Source organism: Musa acuminata, chromosome BXJ2-5, assembly GCF_036884655.1.
Source record: "Musa acuminata AAA Group cultivar baxijiao chromosome BXJ2-5, Cavendish_Baxijiao_AAA, whole genome shotgun sequence".
NCBI classification, from domain to species: Eukaryota; Viridiplantae; Streptophyta; class Magnoliopsida; order Zingiberales; family Musaceae; genus Musa; species Musa acuminata.
Genome location: NC_088342.1, coordinates 37445416 through 37468338, shown reverse-complemented (window position 1 = coordinate 37468338; position 22923 = coordinate 37445416). Strand labels below are relative to the sequence as shown.

At 37.7% G+C, this 22923-nt stretch overlaps 1 protein-coding gene and 3 non-coding genes across 7 annotated transcripts; 1 reads left to right on the top strand and 3 right to left on the bottom strand.

The window, feature by feature from the left end:
* Positions 1-6260: 6260 nt before the first annotated feature.
* On the bottom strand, positions 6261-6332 carry TRNAW-CCA (transfer RNA tryptophan (anticodon CCA)). The gene has a single exon. It is a non-coding gene; the product is annotated as a tRNA-Trp (tRNA).
* A 142-nt stretch (positions 6333-6474) lies between these two features.
* TRNAW-CCA (transfer RNA tryptophan (anticodon CCA)) lies at positions 6475-6546 on the bottom strand. Its single transcript has one exon. It is a non-coding gene; the product is annotated as a tRNA-Trp (tRNA).
* A 104-nt stretch (positions 6547-6650) lies between these two features.
* On the bottom strand, positions 6651-6722 carry TRNAW-CCA (transfer RNA tryptophan (anticodon CCA)). The gene has a single exon. It is a non-coding gene; the product is annotated as a tRNA-Trp (tRNA).
* Positions 6723-16495: 9773 nt separating this feature from the next.
* On the top strand, positions 16496-21691 carry LOC103985168 (uncharacterized). 4 transcript variants are annotated; one of them, XM_018825992.2, is made up of 7 exons: positions 16496-16746; positions 18092-18638; positions 18822-18964; positions 19351-19521; positions 20405-20547; positions 21296-21406; positions 21534-21691. In XM_018825992.2, the coding sequence occupies exons 1-7, from the start codon at positions 16603-16605 to the stop codon at positions 21598-21600; spliced, it is 1326 nt and encodes a 441-aa protein (XP_018681537.2). In that variant the 5' UTR covers positions 16496-16602; the 3' UTR covers positions 21601-21691. The 4 variants fall into 4 exon arrangements, with proteins under 4 accessions (XP_018681537.2, XP_009401073.2, XP_064965307.1 ...); XM_009402798.3 differs by having other exon boundaries at positions 18092-18964; XM_018825991.2 differs by having other exon boundaries at positions 16608-16746; positions 18055-18964.
* The last annotated feature ends 1232 nt before the right edge of the window (positions 21692-22923 follow it).

Here is a 22923-nt window from a genome sequence, read left to right as displayed (position 1 = left end):
TTCTATTTGATTGTGGTTCCATTTAATTCCGCTGCATATCATGGTCTTCTAGTATTTGTTCATATACAAAGGTTATTCCTGTTTATATCCCTATCAACTGGTATCAGAGCAAAAGGGGTTTTGGTGATTTAAATTTTGTATTTGAACATCGAGGCCAGTAATGTTTCTCGCATGATTAGTTTAAATGGAAACAATTGGATGATATGGAAACCAAGAATAGAAGATCTCTTGTATTGCAAAGATTTATATGGACCTTTGTAGGGGGATAGTGCAAAACCCATAACTATGAGAGATGATGAGTGGAAGAGGTTAGATTAAAAAACAATTGGATTTATTTGACAATGGCTTGATGATAGTGTCTTTCACCATGTTTCTACTGAAATTTCTGCATATTCTCTTTGGAAAAAGTTGGAAAGTCTCTATGAAAGAAAAACAACTGGCAACAAAGTTTTTTTTATTAGAAAACTTGTGAACCTAAAATATAGAGAGGGTGCTTCTATTACTGAACATTTGAATGAAATGCAAAGTATTACTAACCAGTTATCTTCTATGAAAATATCTCTTGATGATGAGTTGCATGTATTGTTACTTCTCAGTTCATTACCAGAAAGTTGGGAGACACTGGTGGTTTCCCTTAGTAATTCTGCGACAGATGGTGTTGTCATTATAAGTCAAGTAATAAGCAGTTTGTTGAATGAGAAGTTGAGAAGAAAGAGTTCGGCAACATCTCAAAATGATTCACAGGCACTTATCTCAGAGAACAGAGGAAGGTCAAAGTCTAAAAGCAATTCACGCATGGGTAGAAGCAAGTCAAGATCAAGAAAAGATATTGTTTGCTACAATTGTGGTGAGAAAGGACATTACAAGAACCAATGTAAGCAACCTAAGAAGAGCAAGAAAAATAGAAAAGAAGTGAAGTCTATAGAGTCAAAAGATAAGATCACAACTACAATGCAAGGTGGTGATTATTTGATTTTGTCTCCTTCTGATGATATTTTTTCTTGTATGTGTCAGGATCTTGAGTGGGTGATTGACACAGGTGCTTCTTATCATGCTACACTACGGAGGGAGTTTTTTGCTACATATAAGTCTGAAAATTTTGGTGTTGTCAAGATGGGCAACTATGACACAGCAGACATCATAGGCATGGGTGATATCCATTTAAAGACCAACCTTGACTGCAAGTTGGTGCTTAAGGATGTGAGGCATGTGGTTGACTTGAAGCTGAATCTAATTTCAATTGGAAGACTAGATGATGAAGACTATGATAGCATATTTCACAAAGGGCAATGGAAGCTCAGTAAGGGTTCTCTTATTATAGCTAATGGAAAGAAATGTCATACTTTGTACAGGTTACAGGCTAAAGCTTATGGTGAGCAGTTAAATGCTACAGAAAAAGACTTCAGCATTGAGTTGTGGCATAGGCGACTGGGACACATGAGCGAGAAGGGGCTGCAAGCTCTTTCCAAGAGAGAGGTATTACTAGACCTCATAGGTATACATCTGAACCATTGTATTGATTGTTTGGTAGGTAAACAACATAGAGTTTCATTTGCTAGTCCTGCTTTGTCTAGAAAAATGCATGCCTTAGACCGTGTTTATACAGATGTATGTGGTCTTTGAGGACAAAAACTCATGGTGGATCTGTTGATGTTCTTAGTATAAGTGGTGCACTTTATTTTGTCACTTTTATAGATGATTTTTCCAGGAAAGTTTCGGCTTATGCTTTGAAGACTAAAGATTAGGTAATTAATGTCTTCAAAGAGTTTTATGCTAGGGTTGAAAAGGAGACAGAAAGAAAATTGAAATGCATAAGATCGGATAATGGTGGTGAGTATACAGGATTGTTTAATGACTATTGCAGGTCACATGAGATCTAACATGAGATGACAGTTCCTAGTACACCTCAGCATAATGCAATTACAGAGAGAATGAACCGCACCATCATGGAAAAAATCAGATGTATGCTTTCACAGGCCAAGCTACCCAAAAGGTTTTAGGATGAGGCTTTGAGGACTACAGTTGATGTGATCAACTTATCACCATGTACAGCCCTAGATGGTGATGTTGCAGAGCATGTATGGTTAGGGAAAGATATTTCTTACAAGCATTTGAGAGTGCTTGGTTGTCGTGCATTTGCACATATTCCAGATAATGAGAGGTCCAAGCTAGATGGTAAGTCTAAAGAATGTATTTTTCTTGGTTACTCACATGATTATTTTGGTTACAGGCTTTGGGATCCAAAAAAGCAGAAGGCGTTTAGAAGCAGAGATGTAGTCTTCTTTGAGGATCAAACTTTTGAAGATTTGAAGAAGAAGACACCAGCCAATACTTCTGCAGAAGGATTAGCATATTGTGACCCAATTACTCCTCCAGTATATCAGGGTAATGGGGGAGATGTGCAGGAAGATAGTGGAGAGTCTGATGTTGATCTACCTGCAGGACATGTTGAGCAAGAAGAAGTTGGAGAGCAACTTCCCGCAGAACCTCAGTTGAGAAGATATTCTAGACAACGTCAACCTTCCAGAAGATACTCTACAGATGAGTATGTGATGCTTACTGATGCAGGTGAACCAGAGAGTTACCAGGAAGCAGTTGAAAGTGAGCAGAAAGAGAAGTGGTTAGTTGCTATGCAGGAAGAGATGGATGCTCTTCAGAAGAACCACACTTATGATTTGGTGCTACTACCAAATGAAATGAAGGCCTTAAAGAACAAGTGAGTTTTCAGGTTGAAGACTCAAGAATATTGTTCTCAACCAAAGTACAAAGCTAGATTGGTTGTGAAAGACTTTGGTCAAAAGAAAGGTATTGACTTTGAAGAGATTTTTTCTCCTGTTGTTAAAATGTCTTCTATTCATGTTGCTCTAGGTATTGCTGCTAGCTAGGACTTGGAGGTTGAGTAGTTAGATGTGAAGACAGCTTTCCTTCATGGGGATTTGGAGGAGGAAATTTATATAGAGCAACCAGAAGGCTTCAAAGTTAAAGGTAAAGAGAACTTTGTTTGCAAATTGAAGAAGAGCTTGTATGGGCTAAAGCAAGCTCCAAGACAGTGGTACAAAAAGTTTGATTCATTTATGATAGAAAATCGATACAAAAGAACGACTTCAGATCATTGTGTGTACATCAAATGGTTGGGTGAGGATTTTATTATTCTCTTACTTTATGTTGATGACATGCTTATTCTTGGAAAAGATATGTCTAAAATTGACAGATTGAAGAAGGAACTGAGTGAGTCTTTTGCAATGAAGGACATGGGGCCAACAAAGCAAATACTAGGTATGCAGATTTCCCGTGATAGAAAAAATAAGAAGATTTGATTATCACAGGAGAAATACATCGAGAAGATATTGGAAAGATTCAGTATGAGCAATACAAAACTAGTTGGTTCTCCTCTTGTAGGTCACTTCAAGTTGTGCTCAAAACAGAGTCTGTCAAGTGATGAGGAGAAGGAGAAAATGCAAAATGTTCCTTATGCTTCAGCAGTTGGAAGTTTAATGTATGCAATGGTATGTACGAGGCTAGATATCACATATGCAGTTGGTGTTACTAGCAGATTTCTTGCAAATCCAGGCAAAGAGCACTGGGCAGCAGTGAAGTGGATTTTTAGATATCTCAGAGGGAGCTCTAAAGTTTGTTTAAGTTTTGGAGGTGGACCACATGTGTTGACAGGTTACACAAATGCAGATATGGCAAGAGATATAGATACGAGAAAGTCTACTTCAGGTTATGTACTTACTTTTACAGGGGGAGCTGTGTCATAGCAATCTAGGTTGCAAAGGTGTATTGCTCTCTCCACCACAAAAGCAGAATATATTGCTGCTATAGAGGTATACAAAGAAATGTTATGGATGAAAAAATTCTTACAAGAATTGGGGCTGAAACAAAAAAATTATGTGGTGCATTGTGACAGCCAGAGTGCCATCCATTTGTGTAAGAACCCAATGTTTCATTTCAAGTCAAAGCATTTAGATGTCAGATACTACTGGATTCGAAATGTATTTGAAGAGAAGCAGTTGCAGCTTTAGAAAATTCACACGGATGACAACGGAGCAGACATATTGACAAAAACTTTACCAAAAGAAAGACAGGAGATATGCCGACAGTTGGTCGGCATGGCTTCACATTGAGGAGTCATAGGACAGCCTCCCTTATGGGCTGAAGGGGGAGGTTGTTGGGCTGGCAGCCCACAAATTCAGCCCATAGTGGGCTTGGGCAGCCCACAGCTCACCCCCTCTTAACCTAACCCTAATTAACATTAGGGGGGGTGTGGTGGCTGCGTTTTGGAGGCAGAAAAATGCATAAATAGGGCAGCAACGTGGGAGAAGGATATAGCCATGCGATTCCAAAGAAAAGGAGGAAAACAAGACAGAAAAAAAAGAGAAAGAAAGGGAAGAAGACAAGGACAACGTAGAGAGGCTGTTCTCAATCATCTAGCAGTGTTCTCATCTCAGGTTAGATCAAATCTACAGTAGACTCTTGCTGTGATTACTTGGGGAGGTTTTGGATATCGTGGACAATGACGTGATCCTTGTATCCCAGTTATTCTCTTGTGATTGTTGCTAGGGTTTAGGACAAGAGATTGAGATTTGTATATTCATTATTCTCATAGTGGATTATCTCTAGTTTACCCCGCGGTTTTTACTCTTCACATTGAAGAGGTTTTCCACGTATATCTTGGTGTTCTATTTGATTGTGGTTTCATTTAATTCCGCTACATATCATAGTCTTCAAGTATTTGTTCATATACAAAGGTTATTCCTGTTTATATTCCTATCATAGTGTCACCTTCCCAACCATAAGTTAAGACATATCAGAATCTTTTTATCTAAGATGCTGATCTAAGATGAAACAAGCTTTAGAAGCATCAAAAAGTAGCATTGCATATGTCCATATGGTAATAAATTAGCATATCTCACAAAAAAACTAAAGTCTTAATTTGACATTATAATGAACAAGACACCATCATCGGGAGACACCAAAAAACATTGGAAGTACAGCTCAGAGAACTTTGATTAAACAACTAATGCCAACAAGCAAAAACAACCTAAATCTTTGCCAGTCAAGTTGAGGACAGAACTCTGATTCAAGCATGCAAAGTAAGAGTGAAATCCAATGCACCTTTTGCATTAATCAAATGTAGACAACACTTTGGAAATTCTTCATTCTCACATGACAAGTAAAATTTGGCATCACAAACCTTACAAAACTAGACACTTGAATATTGCACCAAACGCCAAGAACCCTAATTTTGATGCAGGAATTAGACCACATGGTTGAGGCATCAGGAAAGAACAAGCAGAAATGGACTAAAGAAAGGACAAGTAGAGCAGCACTTTAATCATACAACTAATAAAGCAGAACAAAACATCAAAAGTACAACTCAAGCAAAATTTTGATTATCCGTCTAACACCAACAAGCAAAGGAAAGGGGGGACGAAAACGAAAAGCAAGGAAAAACCTGAGTCTTTGTCGCTCACATTAAAGGACAAAAACTCTGATTCAAGCATGCAACCAATGTTAAATTCCAACGCACCTTTTGCATTAAACCAATGTAGATAAACACTTCACATATTCTTCGGAAACCCTAAAACTGGCATCACAAAGCTTCCAAAACTATACATTAGAACATTGCACCGAATGCCAAGAACCCTAATTTCGATTAAGGAATTAGACCACATCATTGAGGCATTAGGAAAGAAAAAGCAGGAATAGGGTTCAGAAAGGACGCGTAGAGCAGAACCTTAATTACATAACTAATTCCAACAGGCAGATCAAATCAAGGAACACCATAATCGAATCTTCAGCAACGATGAACAAAGGCGCGACAGAAACAAAGAAACATCAAACTCGAATCTTTTAGCAACAATCTACAAGAAACCAACCAAATTCCAAGAAGAAACAACATTGATATTCCAACACGAACCCGTCGTGTTCCTCTTCTTCATAAATATACTAAGCAAATCCCAAATCCAACAACCAAAATAAAAGCATAACCACTGATAGCAACACATAATTCTGAAAGCAAAACACAATAGCTAAATAAGTAATGGCATCACTATGACATCGCGAACGAAGCAGAAAGGAAACTATAGAAAGGTTAAAAACAAACAACCAAAACAGCGCCTCATCCGACCTTTTCCACGACACATTTAGAAGTGTTCTTCAGTAATTCAATCCGCCACGAAGATTAGGCCTTTTAGACTCGATGATCGAACGCTAAAAACAAATTGTCGAGGAAAAAAGGAAAAATGATTGAATTTTAAACCCGACGTGAATCGAACACGCAACCTTCTGATCTGGAGTCAGACGCGCTACCATTGCGCCACGGATCCAATGATATTAGATGCAAACATACTAATGATGAAATCAAAAGAGCGCCTCATCCAACCTTTTCCCCTTTTAGAATCGATGATCGAACGTTAAAAACAAATTGTCCTGGAAAAAGGGAAAAATCAATTAACACTTGTTAGGATTTGAACCCGACGTGAATCGAACACGCAACCTTCTGATCTGGAGTCAGACGCGCTACCATTGCGCCACGGATCCGGTGATATTACATGCCAACATAAAAATTACCAAACCAAAAGATCGAACGTTAAAAACAAATTGTCCTGGGAAAAAAGATAAATTAATTGACTTTTATTGAGATTTGAACCCGACGTGAATCGAACACGCAACCTTCTGATCTGGAGTCAGACGCGCTACCATTGCGCCACGGATCCCTTGGTTAGGTTACCCATATAAAATATTAATATATTATTTCAATATAACAGTACAGTTAGGTTAAAGAAATTTGTGTTGAAATCAAACACGACCGGCGATGACCATAACATTGAGCGTCCATGTGTCGTAGAACAACCTATCATCACATGTTTTGTGCAAGGATTGCTATCAGATGATGTCGATGAAAACCCAAAGTAGAACAGCAAATGCTCGTTCGTGTTTTTGGTGAAACGATGTATGACCACTGGCGTACTGCTGGTGAGAAAGACTATGCATCCATCTCGGACAGGGTTTTCCAATCCAAAAAGAAGCTCACAGAATAAAATCATTCATACAATCCTACAAAAGCATGACAGCAAACAGTTGTTGTCAAGTTGGACATCACAGTCTCATAGTAATTAAGCTTGATTGATGTGAGACTGCAGCAATTTCATAACCCTGGACAAGAGGAAGAACTTCATGTAATTAAGCTTAGAAAGCGAATTTAATAATCTAGTCCTTAGGGGGTTCAAAAAATTATTAAACAAAGCCTCTGAGTTTGAAACCAAAGGAAAATTTCCCTGGAAATTCTACTCATGCACAAAACAAGGAACTTCAGTTGCAAGAATGAGTTCCTATTGTGCCATCATTAGAATTGGATCCAAATTCCACATGACAAGTCATACATTGATAAGATAATTAGGGAATACTTATCTGAACAGTGATATTAAAGATAATTTCATGTCAATTACTGAGCACAATGATAATTGTCACTTCAATGCTAAAAAGGTTAGCCTTGTGATTTGTAATTCTCATAGAATTAACTTTCTAAAGAAATGCACAAATACCATGACTTAAATACTAGTGATGCAAATAGTCTAAGAAACTAGGACGACAATAAGAGCTAAAGTTAACAACAACAACAACAACAACAACAACAACAAAAATAAATATTTTACATATCAATTTGACGCTTTTCATGGTTAGCTTTGATTTGAATTATTTGCTTCTTCATGTTAGTGAGTATGATCGAGTTCGATGACAGTATATTTCAGAAACTGAGAAGTGTGGCTTTAATAATTCAGATTAGTCAAATATAATTTTATCACTCGAAGGTCATTCAACTTCCTATCATTTCAGAATCAATCATTTATACTCTAACCCAAGATCCACTCTGGTGTGCATGATTATTATATCCAAATATGTAGATATCAAAATTCATATGATTTGGACAATTCTTTAGCATTGATCATAATGATAACAAATCAATGGTCTAAAAAACGTTCATGCAAGAAAGATGATCAATTAATTAACATCACAAACAGTTGATCAGACCCCCTAATAAGGAGCATGGATTGGATTAGGGAAGCAATCTCTCTTCTACTTATATGTATACTTATATGTATACATATAAGCGATAAACTTCGGAGCAATCAATTAGAATGTTCAGAATCACTGCTTATCTAGCTGTTAAAGATAAGAAATATCTCATACCTGAAAAGGACTTCAAATGAACCCCATCCATTATATCTTCAGAATACCAATGTGGTGGGATCATCTCAGGTACTCACATAGATGTCAAGCAGCTCAGGTCCTTTTTCTTTGTCGATGAGAACAATCTTCTGCATAAATACATTTTCCAATAAACTAAAGATGGTATAGTGCTTGCAGTGCCCCCCTATGAAATCCTTTAGACTTGCAATTTTCCATCACACGATACCGAGGTATCATCCTGTTCTTCAAACTAAATAACAGTATTGGATGGCGGGCAATGCGGGATGCTGTATATTCAACTTTCTTGACCAAAAAATCCATCTTTCTCTGCAACTCGTTTTTTGGATAAACACCACATGGTCGGCACCCTTCTGAATGCATACGAGAACTCCGACTCCGACCATCCGACGCTTGTCATGAGCCTGATTACAGCCTCCGATTTCTTTTTTGTGGAGAACGACAAGGGTCCACAGGAACATCCTAGACTGTCGGGGCACTCCGGGACCATTAGCTCTAACAAGCAAAGCTCGGAGTGATTCCCGAGGTTGGAGGACGAAAAGTCGGCGCCTTTTCACAATGAGCCATGTCCTATCGTCGGTGATGCCGCACTCCTCCCTTGTGAACGACGGATTAGGAAGTCACATCTTGTCGATGCCGCAGCTAAGAAACAATGCTTTTCTCTTCGTTTGCTCGGAGGAGGTTCCTTCGCCCGAGTTTTCGTGACGGGGATATAAACAAAAATAATATTGTATATGAATAAATACTAGAAGTTCATAATATGTAGTAAAATTAAATGAAACCATAATCAAATAGAACACCAAGATATACGTAAAAAATTCCTTCAATGTGAAGGGTAAAAATCACGGGACAAATTAGAGATAATCCACTATAAGAATAATGAATATACAAATCTTAATCTCTCGCCTTAAACCCTAGCAACAATCACAATAGAATAACTGAGATACAAGGATCACGTCACTGCCTATAATATCGAAAACCTCCCCAAATAATCACAGCAAGAGTCTACTGTAGATTTGATCTAACCTGAGATGAGAACACTACTAGATGATTGAGAACAACCTCTCTGCGTTGTTTTTTTCTTCTTCCCTTCCTTTTCTGTCTTGTTTTCCTCATTTTCTTTGGAATCCCGTGGCTGTTTGCTTCTCCCACGTTGATGTCCTATTTATGCCTTTTTCTGCCTTCAAAACATAGTCATCACACCCCCTAATGTTAATTAGGGTTAGGTTAAGAGGGGGTGAGCTGTAGGCTGCCCAAGCCCACTATGGGCTGAATTTGTGGGCTGCCAACCCAACAACCTCCCTCTTCAGCCCATAAGGGAGGTTGTCCCATGACTCCTTAATGTGAAGCCATGCCGACCAACTGTCGGCATATCTCCTGTCTTTCTTTTGGTAAAGTTTTTGTCAACATATCTGCTCCGTTGTCATCTGTGTGAATTTTCTAAAGCTGCAACTGCTTCTCTTCAAATACATTTCGAATCCAGTGGTATCTGACATCTATATGCTTTGACTTGGAATGAAACATTGGGTTCTTACACAAATGGATGGCACTCTGGCTGTCACAATGCATCACATAATTTTTCTGTTTCAGCCCCAATTCTTGAAAGAATTCTTTCATCCATAACATTTCTTTGCATACCTCTATAGCAGCAATATATTATGCTTCTATGGTAGAGAGAGCAATACACCTTTGCAACCTTGATTGCTATGACACAGCTCCCCCTGCAAAAGTAAGTACATAACCTGAAGTAGACTTTCTCGTATCTATATCTCTTGCCATATCTGCATTTGTGTAACCTATCAACACATATGGTCCACCTCCAAAGCTTAAACAAACCTTAGAGCTCCCTACGAGATATCTAAAAATCCATTTCGCCAAGTGCTCTTTGCTTGGATTTGCAAGAAATCTGCTAGTAACACTAACTGCATACATTAAACTTCCAACTACTGAAGCATAAAGAACATTTTGCATTTTCTCCTTCTCCTCATCACTTGACGGACTCTGTTCTGAGCACAACTTGAAGTGACCTGCAAGAGGAGAACCAACTGGTTTTGCATTGCTCATACTGAATCTTTCCAATATCTTCTCGATGTATTTCTCCTGTGATAACCAAATCTTCTTATTTTTCTTGTCACGAAAAATCTGCATACCTAGTATTTACTTTGCTGGCCCCATGTCCTTCATTGCAAAAGACTCACTCAGTTCCTTTTTCAATCTATCAATTTTAGATATATCTTTTCCAAGAATAAGCATGTCATCAACATAAAGTAATAGAATAATAAAATCTTCACCAAACCATTTGATGTATACACAATAATCTGAAGCTGTTTTTTTTATCCATTTTCTATCATAAATAAATCAAATTTTCTGTACCACTGTCTTGGAGCTTGCTTTAGCCCATACAAGCTCTTCTTCAATTTGTAGACAAAGTTCTCTTTACCTTTAACTTTGAAGCCTTCTGGTTGCTCCATATAAATTTCCTCATCCAAATCCCCATGAAGGAAAGCTGTCTTCACATCTAACTGCTCAACCTCCAAGTCCTAGCTAGTAGCAATACCAAGAGCATCACGAATAGAAGACATTTTAACAACAGGAGAAAAAATCTTTTCAAAGTCAATACCTTTCTTTTGACCAAAGTCTTTCACAACCAATCTAGCTTTGTACTTTGGTTGAGAACAATATTCTTGAGTCTTCAACCCAAAAACCCACTTGTTCTTCAAGGCCTTCATTCCATTTGGTAGTAGCACCAAATCATAAGTGTGGTTCTTCTAAAGAGCATCCATTTCTTCCTGTATAACAACTAACCACTTCTTTTTCTGCTCACTTTCAACTGCTTCCTAGTAACTCTTTGGTTCACCTGCATCAGTAAGCATCACATACTCATCTATAGAGTATCTTCTGGAAGGTTGACGTTGTCTAGAAGATCTTCTCAACTGAGGTTCTGTAGGAAGTTACTCTCCAACTTCTTCTTGCTCAACATGTCTTGCAGGTAGATCAACATCAGGCTCTACACTATCTTCCTGCACATCTCCCCCATCACCATGATATACTGGAGGAGTAATTGGGTCACAATCTGCTAATCCTTCTGCAGAAGTATTGGCTGGTGCCTTCTTCTTCAAATCTTCAAAAGTTTGATCCTCAAAGAAGACTACATCTTTGCTTCTAAACACCTTCTGCTTTTCTGGATCCCAAAGCCTGTAACCAAAATGATCATGTGAGTAACCAAGAAAAATACATTCTTTAGTCTTACCATCCAGCTTGGACCTCTCATTATCTGGAACAAGTGCAAATGCACGACAACCAAACACTCTCAAATGCTTGTAGGAAACATCTTTCCCTAACCATACATGCTCTACAACATCACCATCTAGGGCTGTACATGGTGATAAGTTGATCACATCAACTACAGTCCTCAAAGCTTCATCCCAAAACCTTTTGGGTAGCTTGGCCTGTGAAAGCATACATCTGATCTTTTCCATGATGGTGCAGCTCATCCTCTTTGCAATTGCATTATGCTGAGGTGTACCAAGAACTGTCATCTCATGTTGGATCCCATGTGACCTGCAATAGTCATTAAACAATCATGTATACTCACCACCATTATCTGATCTTATGCATTTCAATTTCCTTTCTGTCTCCCTTTCAACCCTGACATGAAACTCTTTGAAGACATTAATCACATGATCTTTAGTCTTCAAAGCATAGACCCAAACTTTCCTGGAAAAATCATCTGTAAAAGTGACAAAATAAAGTGCACCACTTATACCAAGAACATCAACAGATCTACTATGAGTTTTTGTCCTCAAAGGACCACATACATCTGTATAAACATGGTCTAAGACATCCATTTTTCTAGACAAAGCAAGACTAGCAAATAAAACTCTATGTTGTTTACCTGCCAAACAATCAATATAAGGGTTCAGATGTATACCTCTAAGGTCTGGTAATACCTCTCTCTTGGAAAGAGCTTGTAACCCCTTCTCGCTTATGTGTCTCAATCGCTTATGCCACAACTCAATGCTGAAGTCTTTTTCTATAGCATTTAAATGCTCACCATAAGCTTTAGCCTGCAACCTGTACAAAGTATGACATTTCTTTCCATTAGCTATAACAAGAGAACCCTTACTGAGCTTCCATTGCCCTTTGTAAAATCTGCTATCATAGTCTTCATCATCTAGCCTTCCAACTGAAATTAAATTCAGCCTCAAGTCAACCAAATGCCTCACATCCTTAAGCACCAACTTGCAGCCAAGGTTGGTCTTTAAATGGATGTCACCCATGCCTATAATGTCTGATGTGCCATAGTTGTCCATCTTGACAACACCAAAATTTCCAGACCTGTATGTAGCAAAAAACTCCCTCCGTGGTGTAGCATGATAAGAAGCACCTGTGTCAATCACCCACTCAAGATCCTGACACACACAAGAAAAAATATCATCAGAAGGAGACAAAAATCAAATAATCACCACCCTGCATTGTAGCTGTGATATTATCTTTTGACTCTATAGACTCCACTTCTTTTCCCTTTTTCTTGCTCTTCTTAGGTTACTTACATTGATTCTTGTAATGTTCTTTCTCACCACAATTATAGCAAACAATATCTTTTCTTGATCTTGACTTGCTTCTACCTATGCGTGAACTGCTTCTAGACTTTGACCTTCCTTTGTTCTCTGAGATAAGTGCCTGTGAATCATTCTGAGATGTTGTCGAACTCTTTCTTCTCAACTCCTCATTCAACAAACTACTTGTTACTTGACTCATAGTGACAACACCATCTGGCGCAGAATTATTGAGGGAAACTACCAGTGTCTCCCAACTTTCTAGTAATGAACTGAGAAGTAACAATACCTGCAACTCATCATCAAGAGACATTTTCATAGAGGATAACTGGTTAGTAATACTTTGCATTTCATTCAAATGTTCAGCAATAGAAGCACCCTCTCTATATTTTAGGTTCACAAGTTTTCTGATCAAAATAGCTTTGTTCCCAGCTGTTTTTCTTTCATAGAGACTTTCCAACTTTTTCCAAAGAGAATATGCAGAACTTTCAGTAGAAACATGGTGAAAGACACTATCATCAAGCCATTGTCGAATAAATCCAATTGTTTTTCGATCTAACCTCTTCCACTCATCATCTGTCATAGTTATGGGTTTTGCACTATCCCCGTGCAAAGGTCCATACAAATCTTTGCAATACAAAAGATTTTTCATTCTTGATTTTCATATCATCCAATTGTTTTCATTTAAACTAATCATGCGAGAAACATTATTGTCCTCCATGTTCAAAATTTAAATCACCAAAACCCCTTGCTCTGATACCAGTTGATGGGGATATAAACAGGAATAACCTTTGTATATGAACAAATACTAGAATACCATAATACACAGCGGAATTAAATAGAACTACAATCAAATAGAACACTAAGATATACGTGGAAAACCCCTTCAATGTGAAGGGTAAAAACCACGGGGCAAACTAGAGATAATCCACTATGAGAATAATGAATATACAAATCTCAATATCTTGCCCTAAACCCTAGCAACAATCACAAGAGAATAACTGGGATACAAGGATCACGTCACTGCCTACAATATCTAAAACCTCCCCAAGTAATTACAGCAAGAATCTACTGTAGATTTGATCTAACCTGAGATAAGTAGATGATTGAGAACAGCCTCTCTGCGTTGTCCTTGTCTTCTTCCCTTTCTTTCTCTTCCTTTTCTGCCTTGTTTTCCTCCTTTTCTTTGGAATCTCATGGCTGTTTGATTCTCCCACGTTGCTACCCTATTTATACATTTTTCTGCCTCCAAAACGCAGCCACCACACCCCCCTTAATGTTAATTAGGGTTAGATTAAGAGGGGGTGAGCTGTCGGCTGCCCAAGTCCACTATGGGCTAAATTTATGGACTGCCAGCCCAACATTCCCCACATCTCCGGTATGGAAAGGAGTGAATCGATGCTTAGCTTGACCATGCGACAGGGGTGAGTCATGACGATCCGGATAAGTTCGGGGTCCGAAGAGCCCATATCGCTGAGGACCGGAACTTTGGGCCAGATTCTTCTTCACGTCGCAGCAGAGGATTTGGGGGTGAAAAGATACAATCTTTCTGAGGTAAGAGTCATCGAAGCCATGGGATCTCAGGAAACTAAGGACGACGTCAAACTTCTCCGTGGATGTGAGGCGCGCAATCGCCTCGGTGGCCTTGGATGCCTCGGCGACAGAGCACGGTTCACGAGGTACTCGACCAAGGGGTGAGGGTTGGGGGATGGGACAAGGTCCACGGCGCGCGGAGCAGGAGGAGAAGAAGAGAAGGTCTACAAGGCAGCGGCAATGGAAGAATCCGGGAAGACCATGACGACGGTCGAAGGGGAGCATCTCAGCTAGGAGAGCGACCTTAACCCTCGCGGTCTGAAGTGCCGAACCGAACTCGTTCAAAATTCAAATACTTCCACGAATATTCCTCGATTAATATTAATCCCAACAAAGAAAACTCAGATTAATCTCTTCTAATTGTGATTAATATTTAATTATTATTTGATAAAAAGAAAATATTATTCCTTCAAAAATTATTCTGTGTAGGTTTTTTTATAGACACAAACATTTTAATTCATCCAAGACATCTTAAATCACATCAACTCATTCCATCATATAAAACCAAGATTGTAACGAAGACACTAATTACATAATAAACATATACAATATATTTATTTCATAAGCAAGTCCGCAGTGCACTTATTTATGTATATATCAACCTACTCCATTCATGCATGGCAGAGTACGTGCATCGACGTGGCATCACGTGATGTAGGTGACTGTTCAAGGGTGCGGTGGACCACGAGGAGGAGCCGGAGGGCCGGGCGGCGGCGGTGCGTGTGGTGGATGAGGCGGAGGCCCGCCTGGCCCCGGAGGTGGAGGACCCCCAGTGGGGGGAGGACCGCCGTGTGGTGAAGGCTGGGGAGGATGCATCTTCTTCTCCCCAGAGTCATAGCTCTGCCGATGAGCTTTTGTACTGGGTTGGTATCTGAAGGTCAAACCTAGCAGTCACAGCTCTGCTGGCTTTCACTTTGCCTTGAATCTTTCCGATCAACTCCATGTTTGTAGATGTTAAATCAGGAGTCATATTAACTCAAATTTATGACTACATAATAGGTGAGATGTGTGACTTGGAGAGGCTAAATGATCGAGAGAAAGAATTTTATGAGTAAATTAAGATTAGGATATGAGCATATTATCATTGTTTACACAGGTGACAACAAACTATTTACCATAGTTAAAATTTTTTATTATAATTATTGTTCTAGTTTATTTTTAGATATATTTTTTAAAAAAATTATTGATTTTTTTGATCATACCTCATTCCATGTACGAGGATTACAGAGAAGAAGACAAGTGTTATCATCATCTCTACCTCTCTGTCCCCTTCTTTTTCGCGTGAGAACAAAACGAGCAAAATTTGATAGGGGTAAGCGAAGTTTGTAAAGACAACGACAAATTCGATGGGATAAAGAAAGGATGCGCATGAATAGAGGTGGAGGTAGATACGATGAGAGCTAGGGGTAAAACTATATTTTTACTCTGTAAGAAATGTTTGATGAGAATTTTTAAAAGTTGAGATGTTGTTAAAAAAATCTCAAATATAATTTTTTTTTAAAAAATCATCCCAATTATTCTTTTATCATCTTACATTATTTATTATCATCATAATTATCATGAAAAGATATCATATTCTATATGTTTAATATATTTGTATATAAGTATGATTTTATTTTTTTTGTATGGACTAATTCTCAGCCTCTACTTTTTTTAATCTTCTGAAATTATATCCCGTTTGAATTTATTGCCACCTTTTTTTCCTTGACTCATTTCGAGAAAATTGAGTAAATTTAAATTGTGAATTAAGTTTTTATTCATAAAAATTGATCTAAACTTGACTAAATCAAATTTAATTTTCTTAATTTTTATAAGGTGATTAATAGCCATATGGAAGTTCTTTGAATATATTTTTGGGAAAAAACACAAATTACATTATTTTAGGAAAAAAAAATTTATAATGACTGTATTAAACTTAAATATAATAAAATATAATATAGCAATTTTGAGAGTTCAAATCATTATTGTATACACGTGCATGGGTTGAATCATCCTCGAAAAGTATCAGGGGTGATGTCACCTCTTATTGGAGGGTAATGTAATCCCCAAATTGGCTCCTTTTTTTTTTTGAACAAATATATGTTGTTGTTATTATTATTTATTTCCATTTCTCTTTTTTTTTGTTTGTGGACAATAAGAAGGGGGCGAAACTATTTGAAGGCCGCGTCCACAGCTGGCCGCCTTCTTCCTTCCCTCCGCTTCTCCTCGGCCTCCTCCTTTCGCTCTGAATCAAGCGATGGGTTCAGGAAGCAGTCGCATGGCCCCGCGGTTGCCGCGCCACCGGCCGCGACGCCGGCCGAGGCTCGGGCTCGCCGCCTTCCTCTGCGGCGGAGCCGCGGCCGTCTCTGCCGCCTCCACCTCCTCCTCCGGCTCCTCTCAGGTCCTAATTCAACGATCACGATTTAGTTCTTTGGGGTTGATTGCTTGTCTCGATAGCTATTAGCCGTACTGGATTTCTTGGTTTCTTGGTTGGGGAGATGGTTGCTTAGGTATTCGTTTTGTTGTCGTTTTTTTTCCCACGATGGTTATTATATGTATGTATGTATGTATGTGTTTATTTATTTATGCTTTTCTGTCTCGTTCGATTAGCATAATGATACGATGTTGATAGTGTAATAATGCAAGTTTTTTAGATATGAAAGATTAGGATTATCTCCGGGAAAGTGGATCTCTGATTCATTGAGGCCTGAAATGATTGGTGTTGTGATATCTTTCAAGGAGTCTTATTGGTCTGCAGTCCTTGTCTCTTATTAAGCTCTAATCTTTTTTTGCTCGGTTTGCTGAGGCAGCATATTCTAGTAATCTGGAAATCCTCATGGTTAATGACTTCTAAGAGGATGGATGGGATGGTGACCTAAGGTGGTTACACAAACATGGTGACTCATGATGAGAATGAGCACCTTCGAATATTGGATAGACAAGTTGATATGTGCTCAAAAATGCTTTGTGCTTCTGCTTAGAGATAACAACAAGACTTTTGAGGTTGGGCATTTTCTTATAGAAAGAAGCACCCTGCTCGTGTAATTCTCTATATTGGACCAAGGAGGCATATTATGTTATCCTCCAAGGTACAAAATTTGTGATTCCAAATGGTCAGGGTGGTAATTATGTAAGTGGTAAATTTGGATGAGGTAAACATTTTTAGTTAAATTTAGGTTTGTTGATTTTCTGAGGCCCCACATTGGCGGGAGCCTGGTTACACCCCTTTTTTTTTTTTAATTTTCTGAGAGACAACAGTCTTTTAACTTCTAGAAGATCTATCTGAAGACAAGATTCTTGGTTCCTTGACTCCTAAACATGACATTGAATCACATGAGAGTTTCCATTCAAAGTCAAAATTATGATATCTTTAACTTGCCAAACAACAAATTGGATTGTTTTTTTAGTAAAAGAAGTTCTGCACTTTCACCAAAATGTGGTGGAAGCTATAAGAAAAGAAATTATTTCTCAATCCAGGAAACCTTACTGTTACTTTTAAGAGTATTGACATCATTTGAGCATACATTTCCTATCCAGTATATTTGACAATGAATGCCGTTGGTGCATTTTTGTGTCTGTTGTAATATCTTTTTGTGTCTCTATTGTTTTGCTTTTTGTGGTTATTCAAAACTTATATCCATTCATAAGGGCATTACTCATATGTTTTCTACATCTCTAGCCTATGCTTTAAATAGGTTGATGTTAACAGGCTATAAAGGTTTTCTTGATGGCATTCTTGTTAGCAGATTGAAGATATGCCAACGGAGAAATCAGTCAGTCAAGCAAGACTGGATGGTTCTGTATTAAATTCTAATATCCAGATCTCAGTCAAGGAGTCTTCATTAAACTTTTCACAAGACCATAGGCCTTCTAGCTCCACCAATGAAAACATGAGAAATAATCAAAGCAATAATGGCATCAATTGGGACGGCTCGGAAACCTCTTGCCTGGAGATGTTCCAACCTGAGAGGACTTCTGGTCTACCAAGTACCTCGAGGAAACCAGTTGATAATGTTGATGCCGCTTTAGCAACGGTATCAGACGTTGCTAATTGTGCAAATGGTAGTTCCCATAGCTCGCCAAGTTTCTCACGTAGCATACATCAACCTGAGCTTGGAGATTTACATGCAAATGAGATTGTTAACCCCTCAGATGATGTTGTGGGAAACCACAGTACCAATACGGATTACGTTTCTGTTATTCCAAGGTTATCCTCAACTTTGCATTTTTCAAGTGAAGATCATCTAGGTGCAACCTCTTCTGGTTCAGATGCCCAAACATCAACTGGATCAGGTGAGCAGAGAAATGGAAGTCTACTTCATGTTGATTTGGTCAGTGTCTCTTCTGATGTTCCCAGTGGCTCTGGGGAGGAAATTAGTAGCGAGTCACGGAGGAATACTAGAAGACATTTCTGGGATGCCTTTTCTAGACACAGTTCCATGACTGTTGACTCGGCAACACTATCTTCAATTTCAGAGAATAATGGTCTAGGATATCAGGACAGGTGGCTACTAGACATTGATGGTCATGCTTTTAGAGATGGGGTTGAAGATGATTCATTATACTTACGGCAGAGACACCATGGACTAAATGGAGTCAGTTGGCATACGAGATCTGAGGTGATCTTTTATTAAGTTCTATTTCAAGTTGTCACATGTTAGTTTCCTTTGCTTAAGGTAAGTTTCTATCCTTTACACTTAACAGCAGCTTCTCGACATTATCAAGGTTCTTTTTTCAATGACTTCATGGGTCACCAACTTTGATGACATTATGGAATTAATGATGTGATTTAATACTTTTGTTGATGTTGTTTCTTTTATTTGCAGAATATCTTTTCTTGTAGTTGTTCAATATTTGCCTTTTTATTTGTTTGGCAATAATTTTAGATACTATGGTTCTAGGTACAAAGCTTTCAACCCTTTCCTTATCATTAATGCATGCATCTGAAGTTTTCAATCAAGTACATATCTTAAGTTATTTGGACTTAAAAATTTCCTCAGTGCAGATAAGGGAGCGTCTTCATTCTGGATCTAATAATAATGATGGACAAGCATCTTCCTGTCCATCAGGTCTCCACCAAGATGGCACATGCTCTTGCACATTGTTAATGACTGAAGTGTCGAGCACCCGAGCCAGTATTGCACGAATTTTTGTGTTAGCTGAAGCTTTATTTGAGGTGGGTATTTTTGTTTCAGCTCTCCTCCTATATATTCAAGTGGTTAGCTTTTTGTTAAGCACATTCTCTAAACTTCTTGAAGTTTGAATGCTCATGATCACTCATGTATTTATTCCATTAACTTCACTTTCAAGCTTGTACTCTGATATAGGCTTCAACATTAATTTGGATTTTAGCCATGGTTGAGAGATGTTACCAAAATTTGAGTATATAAGCTTTTTGTATTTAAAATGGAGCTGATATTTTCCATCTCCAGTTCAAAAAAAAAAAAATCATGATGGACAATATTAAAAGTTATTTTTTAATGTCAAAGATGCCTATATTTATTTTTGAAGGAAATGACTGCAGATGTAGTTCAAGATTGAGGTTCGCACTTCAAGTGAATTAGACGTTTGTATGTTTCCTATTTTTAGAAAATTGGAGAGGGGGCAGAGTCATCTCCTTTCTTCTTTTCTATTATAGAAAAAAGAATCTGCCTGCAATTGACAGTTTTATCTATTGTTATGGTGCACATGGTACTACTTCTGTAACATGTTCATCCTAATCGATGTAGTACGATGAACGGACTATGTGCCCCTAGTTTTACTTGCTGCCTTCTTGCTTGAAATGTTTATTGAGTTTAGACTACTATATCTGATATCATTTATTTTTGTATTGTTTGTTTAGTACTGCTGAATCTTCATTGCCCTCAGAAGAATATTTATGGATGAAGAAACTGAACGGGTTATGAAACTAAGCTTATCACTGGTGCTAAAGTTCTTTATAGTATGTAGGTGATGATGCCAAGAAATATCTAAATGCAATGGAGAAACTTATTGCTAATTATTACAGTTCATGCTCTTTTATCGGCTTTGTACCTTACATTGACATGATTACTCTGCAGGTTTTGGATGAAATTCATCGCCAGCCTGGATCACTGTCACTTTCTGTGGTCTCAGTCCCAGCACTGGAATCAGTTGTCAACTCCTTGCCATCAAAGATTCACAAAAAACTCGACACTGCTTTGAGCAAAAATGATGTGGAACAGTAAGCATTTTCATCTGTTCATATTGTTGTCCCTGGAAAATTAGAACCATTACACTACCATATTTAGCATTAAATGTGTACGATGCTCTATGCTACTATTTTCAGATCCCTGTGCTGATTATGCACGAGATGCAGTCTGTGAAACTAAATTAGGACTATATTATAGTTTTCATTCTAGTTCTCAAAACATGTTCCAGTATCTCCAAGATCTATCGACGATCAGATCCACAATATATTTGGGCTTGCATTCCGTCAACACAGATGATCCTGTCTCTTGCTTCTTGTGGGGAATTATGAATATTTAATCAAGCAGCTGATTCCAACTGCTAGTATCCAATATTTTGGCTTCACTGAAATTTTATCTATCACATGAATATAATGTTGGTATTTACCTTTGATCACTACATGTTTATTAAATTTGAGTTTGCTATGTATGTTCGACTGCCATGCAGACAAGAGCAATCGGTGATCTCTCTTTCACTGTAGCTATTTAGTACGAGAGAAACTTTGAGCTGTTACAAAAGATTGCTAATTCACAATGTCAAACATGTTTAGGATGTTCATCTGCAATTTTTACATGGCTGGTTGATCTATCCTCTAATTTTCAATTTGTCATCGAACAGATTTCTCACTTCAACTAATTATGCACTGAAACATGCTGCTGATGAAACGCGAAAGGGGTTTCTATGTAGTTTCTTTCACACTTATATGCTCACTCCCTGATTCTGTACATACTGTTGTTTTACAGATGTTACATCTGCCTGGCTGATTACGAGGATGGAGACGTCGTGCGAATACTTCCCTGCCACCATGAATATCACATGGCCTGTGTCGATAAATGGCTCAAAGAAATTCATGGGTATTTTACTTAATATTCTCTGTAGCCCTCCTGTTCTTTATATATATATATATATATATATTTAAAAAGTGTTTTAACATGGCTCCTCGAACTTGATTTTCTCTTTCTCTGCTACTGGTGCTTACAGTGTATGCCCTCTGTGCCGCGGTGATGTTACGGAAGCTGTTACAGAGAGTTTTATGTCCAACTCATAAAAAAGATCCTCTGTATAATTATGATACTGTGAATATGCTGATCTTGTAGCAAATCCTAAATGGTTCTATTTATTCCACTTCTTTTGGTTCACATTATTTCCTTGATAATCCTAAATGTCAGATGTTGTTGTATGATCTCAAACTAAACATTAGAATTTTCTCACGGGGATAGGCTGCGAGCAGTGGGGCCTGAGTGCCTCCCCCCCCACGTTATAGTTTTTGGTATTTTTACCTTTTCGAGTTAGCTTCTTGTCTGAACAAATGATCTATCGGTTCAACCATTGATGAATTTGATCAGGTGGATGATTAATCAGTTAAGTCTTATTTAACTATTTATAATATTAATAATAATAATAATAATAATAATAATAATAATAATAATAATAATAATAATAATAATAATAATAATAATAATAATAATAATAATAATAATAATAATAATAATAATAATAATAAAATTTGAGATTTGCATTTGATGCATGCTTCTTCCCATTTGGCTCGGCTCACTGGATTACCTACCAAGTATGATCATCATCCGATCAGCTTTTGATGCTATTATTGGGACAACTACCATTATTACATGGGGTGGGTCTCATTCACACAATTCTCTATCAATCAGCTTTAGACGCACTCTGCCAAAACCACAATAATTCTCCTTTGGTGTCTGTTAATGGCTGTCGTCGTTTCATAATAGGGACACGCTTCCATTATCGAGATGGTACCAATGTCTCCATTATTTCTTCATGTTCCTCATTTATCTCTCATCACATAACAACCAGTCCTTATATCTTTTTTCTATATATATATATATATATCAACTGTCGATGTCATCTGATTTATTAGAATTGATTTGAAATTATCAACCTTTTACAACTTTATTTGATAGGATAATTGGTCTATTAACCTCATTAAATTTGAATAATTAGTCTAAAATGCTTAACTAAAGTTACAGAAATACATCAAACCATTATAAATTGTTCTAAATCTTAACTCACCGTTGATATAAGACTAAACTAAAGTTTTATAATCTTTCTCATCTAATGACTTGGGCTCTCTTCGAAGCTTAATATGGTCTAGAATTAGATCTTAATATAACATATGTGAGGTTTAGTCTAGTGATAACTCTGTGATGTTCCATAAGTAATCCTTTCCTACTCAATCCCTTTTATTATGTCTCAATATTAAGTCGAATCTAACACTAATTATCATAATCTAATTTGATGTAATGTAATGATTGACCTATTAAGTCGATTCATTGAGCTAAGCTACTGATGCAAAATAAAATCGAGGATAATACACTAAACAAACCTTTATACATCTTTC

Excerpts from the sequence above, each read along its gene's own strand:
- LOC103985168 (XM_009402798.3), top strand. The coding sequence starts at position 16,603 with ATGGGTTCAGGAAGCAGTCGCATGGCCCCGCGGTTGCCGCGCCACCGG. Across the intron at positions 20,548-21,295 it reads AGCAAAAATGATGTGGAACA|ATGTTACATCTGCCTGGCTG; the intron begins GTAAGCATTTTC and ends GTTGTTTTACAG. Across the intron at positions 21,407-21,533 it reads TGGCTCAAAGAAATTCATGG|TGTATGCCCTCTGTGCCGCG; the intron begins GTATTTTACTTA and ends TGGTGCTTACAG.